Below are 12,222 nucleotides of genomic sequence, written 5' to 3'. Positions count from 1 at the left end.
TGGGGGTATGTAAGTATAAGTGGGGGTCTAGTCTACTTGCTGACCAATAAACTCTGACTAGGTTTCTTGACATGCCAAGAAACCCAGGAGATCCCCGACAGGTATGGCTAATAATGGGCTGCTCTCGTAGATTATAAAGCAGAATGCACCAAAATATAAAAGACTATTAAAAATGTTGGCTTTGGCCTTGTACATGTTGGTAAGTGAGGCCCACTTAGTGCAGCTGTAAGAATATTTTTTAGCTTAATGGGCAAAAAAAAATAGTATTCAGTTGATGTAAACTTAAACCTAAACGAAATTCTCCTCAATTCATTGCATTCTGATAGAGACAGACAGACCCACAGGATTTGCTAAATTAGTCCACAGGTAAGTCTAAAGGGTTGAGGAGACCATCTCATACAGATTAGAGATTTTTGGGTTTGAAACACACTTAAGGGGGTGATCACAATATATATATGGTAAATCTTACCCATAGTAAGGATGGGTCCAGGTGCTCATGCCCCAGACCTTTCATATTATGGAGCCATTATGGGAAAATCAAAGAATAATGCAGGCAGGCACTCCAAAGGCCAAAGGGCTCTTTTATACAATTTTTGAGTATCCGGAGTGCCTGCCTGCATTATTCTTTGATTTTCCCATTTTTGGGTTCGTCCAAACCCCCAAACCCACCCAGCAGAATTTGGGCGAATCCTGAACCGAATCCTAATTATCATATGCTAATGTATGCTAATTAGGATTCGGATTCGGTCATGCCGGGACCGCAGATCCGGCTGAAACCGAATCCTTAAAAAACCGCCGGGATTTGGTGCATCCCTAATACGTATGCAAACAAACACAGAGAGTCCTGGAAACAAATCCCAAAGAGTTCCAAGAAAATCCCATTAACATGGGTTTAGTCTATAAATCAGGGATCCCCAACCTTTTTTTTACCCCTGAGCCACATTCAAATGTAAAAAGAGTTGGGGAGCAACACAAGCATGGAAACTGTTACTGGGGTGCCAAATAAGGGCTGTGATTGGCGATTTGGCAGCCCCTATATGGACTGGCAGCTTATAGAAGGCTCTATTTGGCAGTACAACTGGTTTTGATGCAACCAAAACTTGCCCCCAAGCCAGAAATTAAAAAATAAGCCCCTGCTTTGAGTCCACGGAGAGCAACATCCAAGGGGTTGGGGAGCAACATGTCACCCCTGATTGGGGATTGCTGCTATAAGCTAAAGCTCACCCACTGGGTTCTTAAAGAAAAGGCCAGGATAATAGCTGATCAGATTCCCAACTACAGACCAGTTTCACCCTTCTTGGGGTTCATCATGTAAATGGGATTTTCTTGGAGCTCTTTGGGATACATTCCCAGAATTCTTTGTGTTTATCTGAATTAGTCCAAAGATTTCCTTTTTCAGTCCCCCACAGTAGGAGTTCCATTCATCTACATTGCCATGTTGTCTACCAGCTGGGGATCCCAGGAAAAAGAACTGTTTGTGCCATGCCTGTTTCATTACATCTCTCTCTCTCTAAATATTTTTTTTTTAGTGAGGATGTGTTGGATGATAGTCTCCCTTCCTTATAGGTAGCGATGAGCACATTTTTTTCGCCAGGCATGGATTTTGCAGCAAATTTCCACATTTCACCATTGGAGAATTGTTTCGCGGAAGTTCGCCATGGAAGAATTTGACGCACGACAAAAAAAAGTTGCAGTCAAAAATAGTCATGCAACAAACGCGTTTCGCAGATTTTTCAGTGAAGCGCAATGGGACAGATTCGCTCATCACTACTCATAGCTTCTGTTAGACATGTTTGCTTTTATATGGGTATACTAAAATCACAACTAGAGATGTAGCGAACTGTTCGCCGGCAAACTAATTTGCACTAACATCGGGTGTTCGCAAGATCGGAAGTTCGCCAACTTTTCGCGTATGTTCGCAATTTGGGTTCGCCACATTTTTTTTTCCGCTGCGTTTTTTCTCGGCCTAAAAACGCCGCACAAGCCACACATGGCATTTTTCAGCAAATCCCGTTTCCATGGTGCTAATAGTGCGAAATAGCAAAAAACGCTGCGTATTTCCGCTAGGTCTGCCAGCTGCCTTTGCGGTTTTACGCAACGCTGTGTCAACAAAGTATTTTTCAGAGAAATGTTTGCCCTTGATCCCCCTCCTGCATGCCACTGTCCAGGTCGTGGCACCCTTTAAACAACTTTAAAATCAGTTTTCTGGCCAGAAATGGCTTTTCTAGGTTTTAAAGTTCGCCTTCCCATTGAAGTCTATGGGGTTCGCAAAGTTCGTGAATATTCGTGTTTTTTGGCGTAAGTTTGTGAACTTTTTTTTCGAGGTTCACTACATCCCTAATCACAACCTACCCCCATCGCTATCAGTGGGAATGTTGAATTCAATTTTCTGCCATTCAAGCTCAGTGGGAACCCTAAGGGCAGATATATTGGGTGAGTCCCCCCAGAAAGAGTGATCATTGTGAGCTCATCTATGTGGAACGTACCAAGTCAATAAAAATGATGTTACACAATTCTGCCTCTGTATGTAACGCGCACGTCACTGTGTATCTTCACTGAAAAGAATAATCACGAGAAGCCGACGGGGCAAAGAACAAAATGACTGGTGAATCCATGTATTTATCTATGGATTTGACTGGGCTGATTTAGCTTTTCCTACATCGGTGTGTATTGTTCCAGAGAGCTTTGATGTGGTCGGCACCAAACATTTCTCACCAGCTCTGCCAGTCAGAATAATGTCCATTTACTGTATATCTGACCGCACAGTGCGGCTCATTGTAACTCAGTAATGCCCAGAGCCAAAACAAATTGCTGTTTTTCATTATGAGCCATTTTTCTTTTTATTAATTTTTCATTATTGTCTCATTCCCCCCCAATGCTGTGTTTTCTTGACATGGAGTCAAGTCACTGAGTATTCCAGGCAGGCCGCCATAGATTGGGATCAATGGAAACCAGGGACCTAATAATCGACAAGGCAGAACCCACAGTCAAGGGGGAACTTGGGGGACAGAAGGGCCTGGAGCACGGGGTCTGCTTCCTCCATTGCTGAATATAAATCTCTGGTCCATGCAGCTTTCAGGTAGGATAGTGGGCACGGAGCAGGGCCGGGGGGTTCCTGGCGCAGAGTAGATACACCACTATTGGGAAATATTTATTAGCCAAAAATATCTACTGTGTTTTCTCATCAGTATAGCTGATAATTTCTGAAATTGCAGTGGGACAACACTTCTGCAATCAGGACCACAGGCTTCAGGACATGAAGGGGTTAATTCTAAAAGTGATCTTTGGAACTGAACGAGAAAGGAAGATCTATGAATACAAATGTATGGAGTTATTTAACACATTAAGACAGGGCCTTAATTTGGGGTCAGGTTCCATGTCACACTGATCTGACTGAATCCAGACCCCTGGACTATTTACAACCCACCCTAATAAACCTTAATTACTTTCACTATCTTCACAAGTTCTCTCTATCTATCTGTAACTAATTTATTTCTTGTGAACACTTCTCTCTGATCTATCAGTATAAATGTTGTGCCATTCCAATTCTCATTTGATGAAGGGGCCTTAGAGCTCCGAAAGCTTGCAATGTATTGTTATTGTTAGCCAATATAGGTATCATTTCTACAATACTCTTGTATTTGTGGTTTTTTTTAATTATTATTTTTGCCTAAAGAAAGCGAGCCTTGAAAACAATTCCATCTTCTGTGAAACAAATCAATGTTGGCAGCTTCCATAGCCACTGAAAATCTGGGAAAAGCTCCTACTGAAATGGATTAAAACATGAAGGGAAACTTATAATTTAGGTACATAAATTCAGGGTTTGACTATAATTTAGTATCTGTGCAAGTGCATATATATATGTTGTTATATAAGTTATGATTATAAAATTGGCAAGCCTCCATTCCACATCAGGGTAAAACCCACAGAGTGATCCTGTTTCCTCCAGTTATACTTTCATAGGCTGGAACTTTCCTACATGGTGCATTTCTTGGGAACATTGTCTCCTGAGCAAAACACTGGTCTCAGTCACAGCTTCATCCGCCTCCACCATCAATGTGCACAGGGGTTTTTAGTTGCAAACCCCGCCCATACTACCTGCCTTACTGGCCAACAGTGGCCTTTTTCATTTAGTGGGGGCCAGGGCCGGAACTAGGGGTAGGCAGAAGAGGCAGCTGCCTAGGGCGCAATGATTGGGGGGAGCCAAGCAGCAGCCTCCCCTGCCTACCCCTAGTACAGTTTTGCGTCGTGCCGCATAGCATCGCACACCGAGTCGCGCCCCGCCCCCACGATCGAACTGCGCATGCGTGTCAAACCACGCGGTGGGGGTGCGATAAAGTGGTGCAGGGGCGAGGTAGCCGACCGGGTTGCCTAGGGCGCCCAGTCGACTCGGCCCGCCCCTGGTGGGGTCCCATAGAGGGTGTATGGGGCTCCTGTCTGTCCTACACACCAGTCTGACCCTGCCTTAAGGTCCCCATACACGGGCCGATAGAAGCTGCCGATATTGGTCCCTTGGAACGATTCGGCAGTTTATCGGCCCGTGTAGGGGCAGAAACGAGGGGCCTGTCTGACCGATATCTGGCCTGAAATTGGCCAGATATTGATCGGCCAGGTTAAAAGATTCAGTCGGATCGGGGACCGCATCGGCTCGTTGTTGCGGTCCCCGAACCGGCTGCCCCATTGCCGCCAATATAGGGCCCAAATGATCGAATTAGCCTACACGGTCCCCAATATCGCCCACCCGTAGGTGGGGACATCGGGAGAAGATCCGACCTCGCCAAGCGAGCAAATCTTAACGTGTATGGGGACCTTAAGAGAAGTGAATGCTGTTAATAAAGCACATTGTAATTACACTTCATAGGCTGTTGTAATTTTTAACCCCAGACATGTACATCAATGTGTATATATAAGTAGCGCAATCTAAAGATTTACCTACAAACATAGATAAGGAATAAGTATGCCTTTCCCTGTATCAGTATGGGCTCGCACATTAATAGGGTTATTGGCTCCTAATGTGGCCTGTAGGCCTCAGTGGGGGAGGGGCTGATGAGACTGAGGGAACCTCTCTGTAAAGTACAATTAGGGGCTTAATAAATAAAGTTTAGCAGTACAAATGTTGCTGTTCATATATTTTATTGCTTTTTCAAAGGAATTGAATGTTGATGGTTAATAAAAGTGTTAAATTATTTTCCCAAGTGCATCATGGGACTTGTGCAGGTAGTGCTGGAGCATCCCAGGTGTGGGGGGGGCAAGTCCTTATTCACTGAAGATCTGCAAAAACAAAGCAGAATTAGAAGGCCCCAAGCTGAGACAGGCCCCCTTGGTTTAAAGGGGTTCTAAACATAACCACAATGCACTGCAAATACACTCATGAGAATTCTACTAACAACAAACCTCATTATAGATGCAAGAGAAGTGACCAATGAGAATGCTGATTCCCAGCACTGTGTCAGGCCCCTTGCTGGTACCTTACATATAGAGATAATGATGGCATTTTCCCGTCATTATATGGCACAGGAATCAGACATGGGGATAAAGGGACAGACTTGTTCAGTGCTGGGAAACTGTGCTTATTGCTCCCAACTCCAATTGCAGGAACAGAGAACAGGGAGCCGGATTTACTCACATCAGCTGGGATTCTCATTGGGGGATTTTTTTGTATATTAATAAAGCTGTGAACTATGGAGAGATGCCTTAGGCAGACAATTACTTTCACTTTCCATTCAGCACTTACTTTCCCCCTCCCTCCTCACCATCTAACTGTGTAGCCAGTGCAAGGATATGGCCATCAGGCCCCCCATTCTGGCGCACTAAATACAGTAGATTTTGGGGTGATGCAAAGCTTGCCTTAACAACAGTAGCCCCAAAATGGCGCCTTCTTGCTTCCTGCGATTGTGTAATTTAAAGACTGAAGGAAACAAGATTTATATAGTTTATATAGTGTAAGTTACGTTTATTTTGCTTGACAAACACAATAGAAAAGAATTTGGAATTATTTCTTAGGGTGACAGATCCCCTTAAATCTAATGTCCCAAAATAAAGTACATACAACTCAAACATACATTTGGCAAAAGCAAAAAGCAGCCTTTGGTATGAATTGAACCCTGAACCTTAGTACTGAAAGACACAAACCATTAGCGCTATCCCCCACACCATCATGCCAGCCAATGATACATGGGTGTCAGAAAATAGTGATAAGACCTGTGGGGTTTTGTTTACCCTTTATTTGTGCTAAATTTGCAGAAAAAAATCACCAAAGGCAAAATGGCAGATTTCGTCCTGCTCTTCCCTGGTTACTGGTGACTCCAAGCTGGTAGGGTTGGTCTCACCCAAGCCTTCCATGCAAACCCCAAACAGCCACAAGCTGCCCTGCTTACCGTTTATTTTGGGTGAAAACACCATTTCACCCCGGCAATACTGGCATCGAAACAGCACCCACTGCTGGCGCATTCGCTGGGCGTAATTCCGGGGTGGCCGCAGTCCTGCCTCTCTCCGGGGCTAAATGAACACTCTGTACGAGCTGTGGGAGTGGGTAGATATCAAGGTTACTGCATTCGTAGCATCCGGGTACAATACAGGAGGCATATGTAGCAATATATAGGGGCACATTTACCAAATCAAGAACGCTCCGAGCGTATTTTCGCCGATTTGTTTGGGTGTCTGTACGATTTTTTTGTATGCTACACGAACGCTTGCACGAAAAAATCGGAAAGGCTTTACCGCTGTTTACAATTGTATGGTACGAAAATTTCGTGACTTTCGGATCGCCAATACGATATTATCGAGACAAATGCGATTTTTTCGGAAGCATTTTCGTGATATTTGCGATCTTCAGAAATTTTCGTTTCCAATCCGAATTTTTCCCATTCGGGATTCGAACTCGTGATTTGATAAATCCGCCCCATAGATTTAGTATATCTAGTGAAACTAGAGCTCACTACTGCCTCCTGTGCTTTATTTCTTTATTTCTACGGGATTTTTTAGAACATGGTGCAATGAATAGAGAGTAGCGGAATTTCACTTGGCAGGAACATGGTAAGCTCTTGTTTAACTCTGATTAATAGGCCCCATTATGTAGTAACATAAGAAATTATGTGCTAAGCAAAAATATTCAGTATCCTATAGTGACCAATAGTGATGAGCAAATTTTTTTTTCGCCAGGCATGGATTCGCAGCAAATTTACGCATTTCGCCATCGGTGAATTGTTTCGTGAAACTTCCATGAAAATTTGCCCAAAAAAATATGGGTGTCAAATTGGGCACGGGTGCATCAGTGCGGTCGCGTCAAAAAAAGCGCAGGCGACAAAAAAAAAATAGACACGGGTGACAAAAAAATCACGCAACAAATGCGTTTTGCAAATTTTATGGCAAAGCGAAATGGGACAGATTTGCTCATCACTAGTGGCCAATAAATAACTGTCAGTGTCAGGGGGGGATATATAACATAACTAATATAATAGTAACTATTGATACAAGTAAGTGAGCTGGAAAACCACTATCCTGGACCCTAAGATATGGCAAAGCCATTTCCCATATGATTCTACTTAAAAAAACAGTTCTTAATTTCTCACTAATTTGTTTTTCTTATAGTAATAAAATAGTAGGTAAAGGACAAGTAGTCCGAAACATACGGAGTACAGACAGTCTTACTTGATTGATATAAACAAAGACTTGAGTTGGTGATATAACTTGGGTGTCCCCCTCCCTGGCTGCGGGTAGGAAAGCGGCTGGGGGGTTCTTCACTGCTATAGAGGAAGCAGATCTGCCTACCTAGACCCACTTCCTGCTAAAACTATGGCGCACCTCCTGATTTCCCCCAATCGCGGACACAATTGAGAAGTATAAGGTATGTACGGCGTCAGCTAATGACTGGGGAGGGGCCTGAGAGGGTGTGGGGGTCCTGAGGTGACAGTCTGTTTGGCCCTGGATACCCCACTCCGATGCTGGCACTGACCAAGGCAGATCTGATCCTGGCTGTGTGCCCTGACAGGTATGGCAACCACCATTGAGGGTGGATCAGTCAGCTGATGGATTTATTTTGTCTGACTCACTAGCGGGGTCATTTATAAAATCCCCACAGCGCAGAATTATTCGCACAGTGAACGTATTAGCCCTGCCTGTGTTTATATTTATAAAGCCGGACAAGACGGGTGCATTAAATGTGCAAACAGAATTGCGAAATTGTATTCGCTGTGCGTATGTCCTCAAAGCTTTGTAAAAATAGCAAATTTGCAACTTTTCTGCACACACTCTGCGTCCGAGTTACGCCACAGCTTTAGTAGCGGAAAAAATATTTGTAAGCTGATTTCGCAAATTGTAATTTACATTCACAATGAAAAAATCAGGGCCTGCTCATCCAAATCACAATCTCATTCGTAAATGTTTGTACACAATTTACATTTCAGCAGATTTGCAAAAAAAAAATGGAAAAAATGGGAACAGCAGGGCAAAATGGAAACCGTTTATAGGGGAAAAACATGCGCAAACAACCGTTTATGAAAAAAATATTCTCTGCGGGTCTGTATCCCAGAGTTATGGGTCCTGGTTGCCGCCTTTGTGACAATCCAACATGGCTGGGTAGGGTGACTGGCAAGACAATTAGCCCATTATGGGGGCCCGGAATAGAACAAGGAAGGAGTTGAGGGCACGGGGCCATGACAAGGATAGGAAAAGGCCCAGGAAGGTGTTTGGTGCTAGGGAGGATGGATAATGTAGTCCGGGCAGGGATTGGCTAAAAGAGAACAGAGAAGGAGATAAGCAGGGAGGAGCATAAGGGGAAGTGGCCATTTTGGTTTAACAAGCTCCCACCCGCCCTCCCTGATTTGAGGAAAAAATGGGTAGTAGTAAGGAAGAGGTGAAGTAGAGAACCATAGTCGCAGCCGAGGATCCCAGAGTCAAGGAGAGGCAGGCGTAAGGTTAGGCCTGAGGCTAGGTATTACAGCCATAGGTCGGTGGTAAATGAGGCTGTGGGGGTTAGAGAAAGGGGGTTTTAGCCTCAAGGAACTGATTGCGGTGGGGGCAGATACAGCTTCCATAAAGCAGCCTTCAGCGGCTCATTGTTATTCTGTTATCAAGAGATTAAGATATGTTATTTAATTACATTAATATGTTATTGTTAAATAGGGTTGTGTGGAATAATGAAAATGCTATACTGTTGCAAATAAACGGGCTGCGGCCTTTTCTATCCACAAAATGTTGCCGTGTGTGTTCGACAAGGAGAAAAGGTAAAGGGTAAGTGTAAAGGGGTGAAATAGAGGGCTACAAATTTGACGCTGGCCTTGTCAGGGCCATTTAGTTGGCAAACAGCTCTGTGTGTAGCAATATTGTCATGTTGGGAGTTATATAAATGACTCTAAGGGGCCCATTTACTTACTCACGAACGGGCCGAATGCGTCCGATTGCGTTTTTTTCGTAATGATCGGTATTTTGCGATTTTTTCGGAAAATTATCGCGACTTTTTCGTTACCAATACGATTTTTGCGGAAAAACGCGACTTTTTCGTAGCCATTCCGAAAGTTGCGATTTTTTTGTAGCGTTAAAACTTGCGCAAAAAGCTGCGATTTTTTCGTAGTGTTAAAACTTGCGCAAAGCGTCGCGCCTTTTAAGTTTTAACGCTACGAAAAAAGCGCAACTTTTCGCGCAAGTTTTAACGCTACGAAAAAAATCGCAACTTTCGGAATGGCTACGAAAAACTCGCGTTTTTTTCGCGCAAATCGTATTGGTAACGAAAAAGTCGCGATAATTTCCGAAAAGTCGTAAAGGCGCCGAAAAAAATCGCAAAAAATACGAAAAAGTCGCAAAATGTTCGTTTTCCAATCGGAATTTTTCCAATTCGGATTCGAATTCGTGGGTTAGTAAATCAGCCCCTAAGTTTGTGTAATTCATACACGACAATAAAGCTGTGGATGTTTTGACCAATGGTTTTGCCACTTGACTGGTTGGCCTGGCTGGTAATAATGACACTTGGCTCCAATAGAGCTAAAAGATACAATTATAGGAAGGCCGGAATATTGTTAAGAAACAGGTAGTAAGGTTTCCCGGGTTGCTGAATGAATCATGGCAGGCAGCTTAACATTATACCAGTCAGGGGCCCATTTTCATTGAAATCTAAATGCATATTTATTGGATAATCTGGATAATCGTAAGTACCTGTGCGAGGGAAGAAGCACCATTTAACCCCTACAATACTGGCATCATAGCAGCATCCCTTAGATTTGCATTGTTCTTCTGTAACTCCTGCATGTCCGCAGTCTCTTCTCTTAAGCGGATTCCCCTTGCAATCTTCTGCTGCTGCACCAGCTGCAATAACAAAGCACAAAAATGTATTAAAGAACAAATGCACCCTTTATATTTCCCTGCAGACAGCGCCAGATTTGTGTTGCAGGTGTCCTGAGGCCGCACCCGTTGGTCGCCTCCCCCCCCCCTTTTTTTTTAAATTTTAATAACTTGTATTACCCTAAAGCAACCATGAGATGTCAGTATTTCTCTACTAAATAGAGTGCCTTATTATAAAAGTAAACCAGAATGAAAAGTTAAATATGCAACAGATATAGAAAGCTTCATTTCCCATGGTCTCTGGGAAAGTTCCATCTTTCTCTGCCGCTGGAGTATGGGGCTGATTAATTAACCAATCCTACATTTTTTGCATTAAAAAGATAAAATCTGCTGCTAGTGTTACTGAGCAAAAGCCCGATGTTAGTAGCCTAGAACGTCTAGTATCTCAGAAACCTCTGAAAATAGAAAATCGATGTAAATGTAAAAGGTGGTGAATGATGTATGTTAAGTCTATTTATTTTATGGCCAAAGGTCCCCTATAAGCTCCATTCATTTTGTATTTGTTGTTATATAATATATGATGCCATATAATATATTATTTTTTTATAACTATAAGCAATTTTACCTACTTGATAAAAAAAATAAATTCTATTTTCAACAAACAGGGATGATTAGCTATTGGTCTGCCCATAAATCTGTCGGTTCAAGAGATGCACTTACATTCCGGCGCTGGCTCAGGACCCCCTCCTCCCTACTGCACATTAGAACAAACTTTCACTAGTGAATTTTTTTGGCAGGAATGAATTTGCAGCAAAATTCCACATAGCCTCTACTGATGAGTGAATCTGTCCCATTTTGCTTCGCTGAAAAATGTGCAAAGCATTAAAAAGATTCACGAAACGGCAAAAAATTAGCGTAATGCAGAAAACTGTTGTACGTGTCCAAGATAAATTTTTGTTGATACAGGCGACAATTTTTTGTATCGCAACAAATTTTTGTGGCCATTTCGCCAAGAAGAAAACACCAATGGCAAAACGCAGATATTCGGCGCAAATCCATGCCTGAATTGTACTTAGTACAATATCTATTAAGGAAGGTACAAAGCAAAGTCAGTACAATAGTGCCAAGGAAACTATCCATAATTAGAAACCTGCAGCAAATTGACCTTTAATAGAGGCAAGTTAAAAATATTTACTATTTTTTAAAAATTGGAATAAATTGTATTACCCTAAAGCAACCACAAGATGTCAGTATTTCTCTACTGAATAACCATAGGCCCTTTTTATAACATAAACCAAAATGTAAAGTTACATTTGCAACAGATATAGAAAGCTTCATTGTAAACACCATGGTCTCTGGGAAAGTTCCATCTTTCTCTGCCGCTGGAGTATGGGGCTGATTTATTAACCAATCCTAAAGTTTTTGCATTAAAAAAATAAAATCTGCTGCTAGTTTTACTGAGCAAAAGCCCGATATTAGTAGCCTAGAACGTCTAGTATCTCAGAAACCTCTGAAAATAGAAAATCAATGTAAAAGGTGGTGAATGACGTATGTTTAGTACGTTTACTATCTATTTATTTTATGGCTTAAGGTCCCCTATAAGCTCCATTAATTTTGTATTTGTTGTTGTATAATATATGATGCCATATAATATATTATGTTTTTTTATAACTATAAGCAATTTTACCTACTTGATAAAAAAAAAATTCTATTTTCAACAAACAGGGATGATTAGCTATTGGTCTGCCCTAAATCTGTCGGTTCAAGAGGGTAGCCCTGGAGCCCCTTCTCCCTACTGCACATTAGAACAAACTTTTACTAGTGATGAATGAATTTTTTTGGCAGGAATGGATTCGCAGCAAAATTCCACATTTTGCCATTGGCAAATTGTTTTGCGAAACTTCTGCAAAATTTTGCCGCAAAAAATTTGCAGTCGCATCGAAAAAA

General features: G+C 42.3%; 1 protein-coding gene across 1 annotated transcript in view; it reads right to left on the bottom strand.

Annotated features, from left to right (window-relative positions):
* Window positions 1-5,116: 5,116 nt before the first annotated feature.
* Window positions 5,117-12,222, bottom strand: part of tff3.6 (trefoil factor 3, gene 6) — a 76,353-nt gene continuing 69,247 nt past the window's right edge. The window contains exons 61-63 of the mRNA XM_031896524.1: window positions 10,150-10,299; window positions 6,378-6,520; window positions 5,117-5,271 (exon numbers count right to left, since the gene is read on the bottom strand). Of these exons, the coding sequence (XP_031752384.1) occupies window positions 6,381-6,520; window positions 10,150-10,299 (290 nt within the window). The 3' untranslated portion in view covers window positions 5,117-5,271; window positions 6,378-6,380. The remainder of the gene's footprint in view (window positions 5,272-6,377; window positions 6,521-10,149; window positions 10,300-12,222) is intronic.

The sequence above is a fragment of the Xenopus tropicalis genome, chromosome 2 (genome assembly GCF_000004195.4).
Source record: "Xenopus tropicalis strain Nigerian chromosome 2, UCB_Xtro_10.0, whole genome shotgun sequence".
NCBI classification, from domain to species: domain Eukaryota; kingdom Metazoa; phylum Chordata; class Amphibia; order Anura; family Pipidae; genus Xenopus; species Xenopus tropicalis.
The sequence above is the reverse complement of the archived record's forward strand: the minus strand, read 5'-3'. Positions and strand labels throughout refer to the sequence as shown.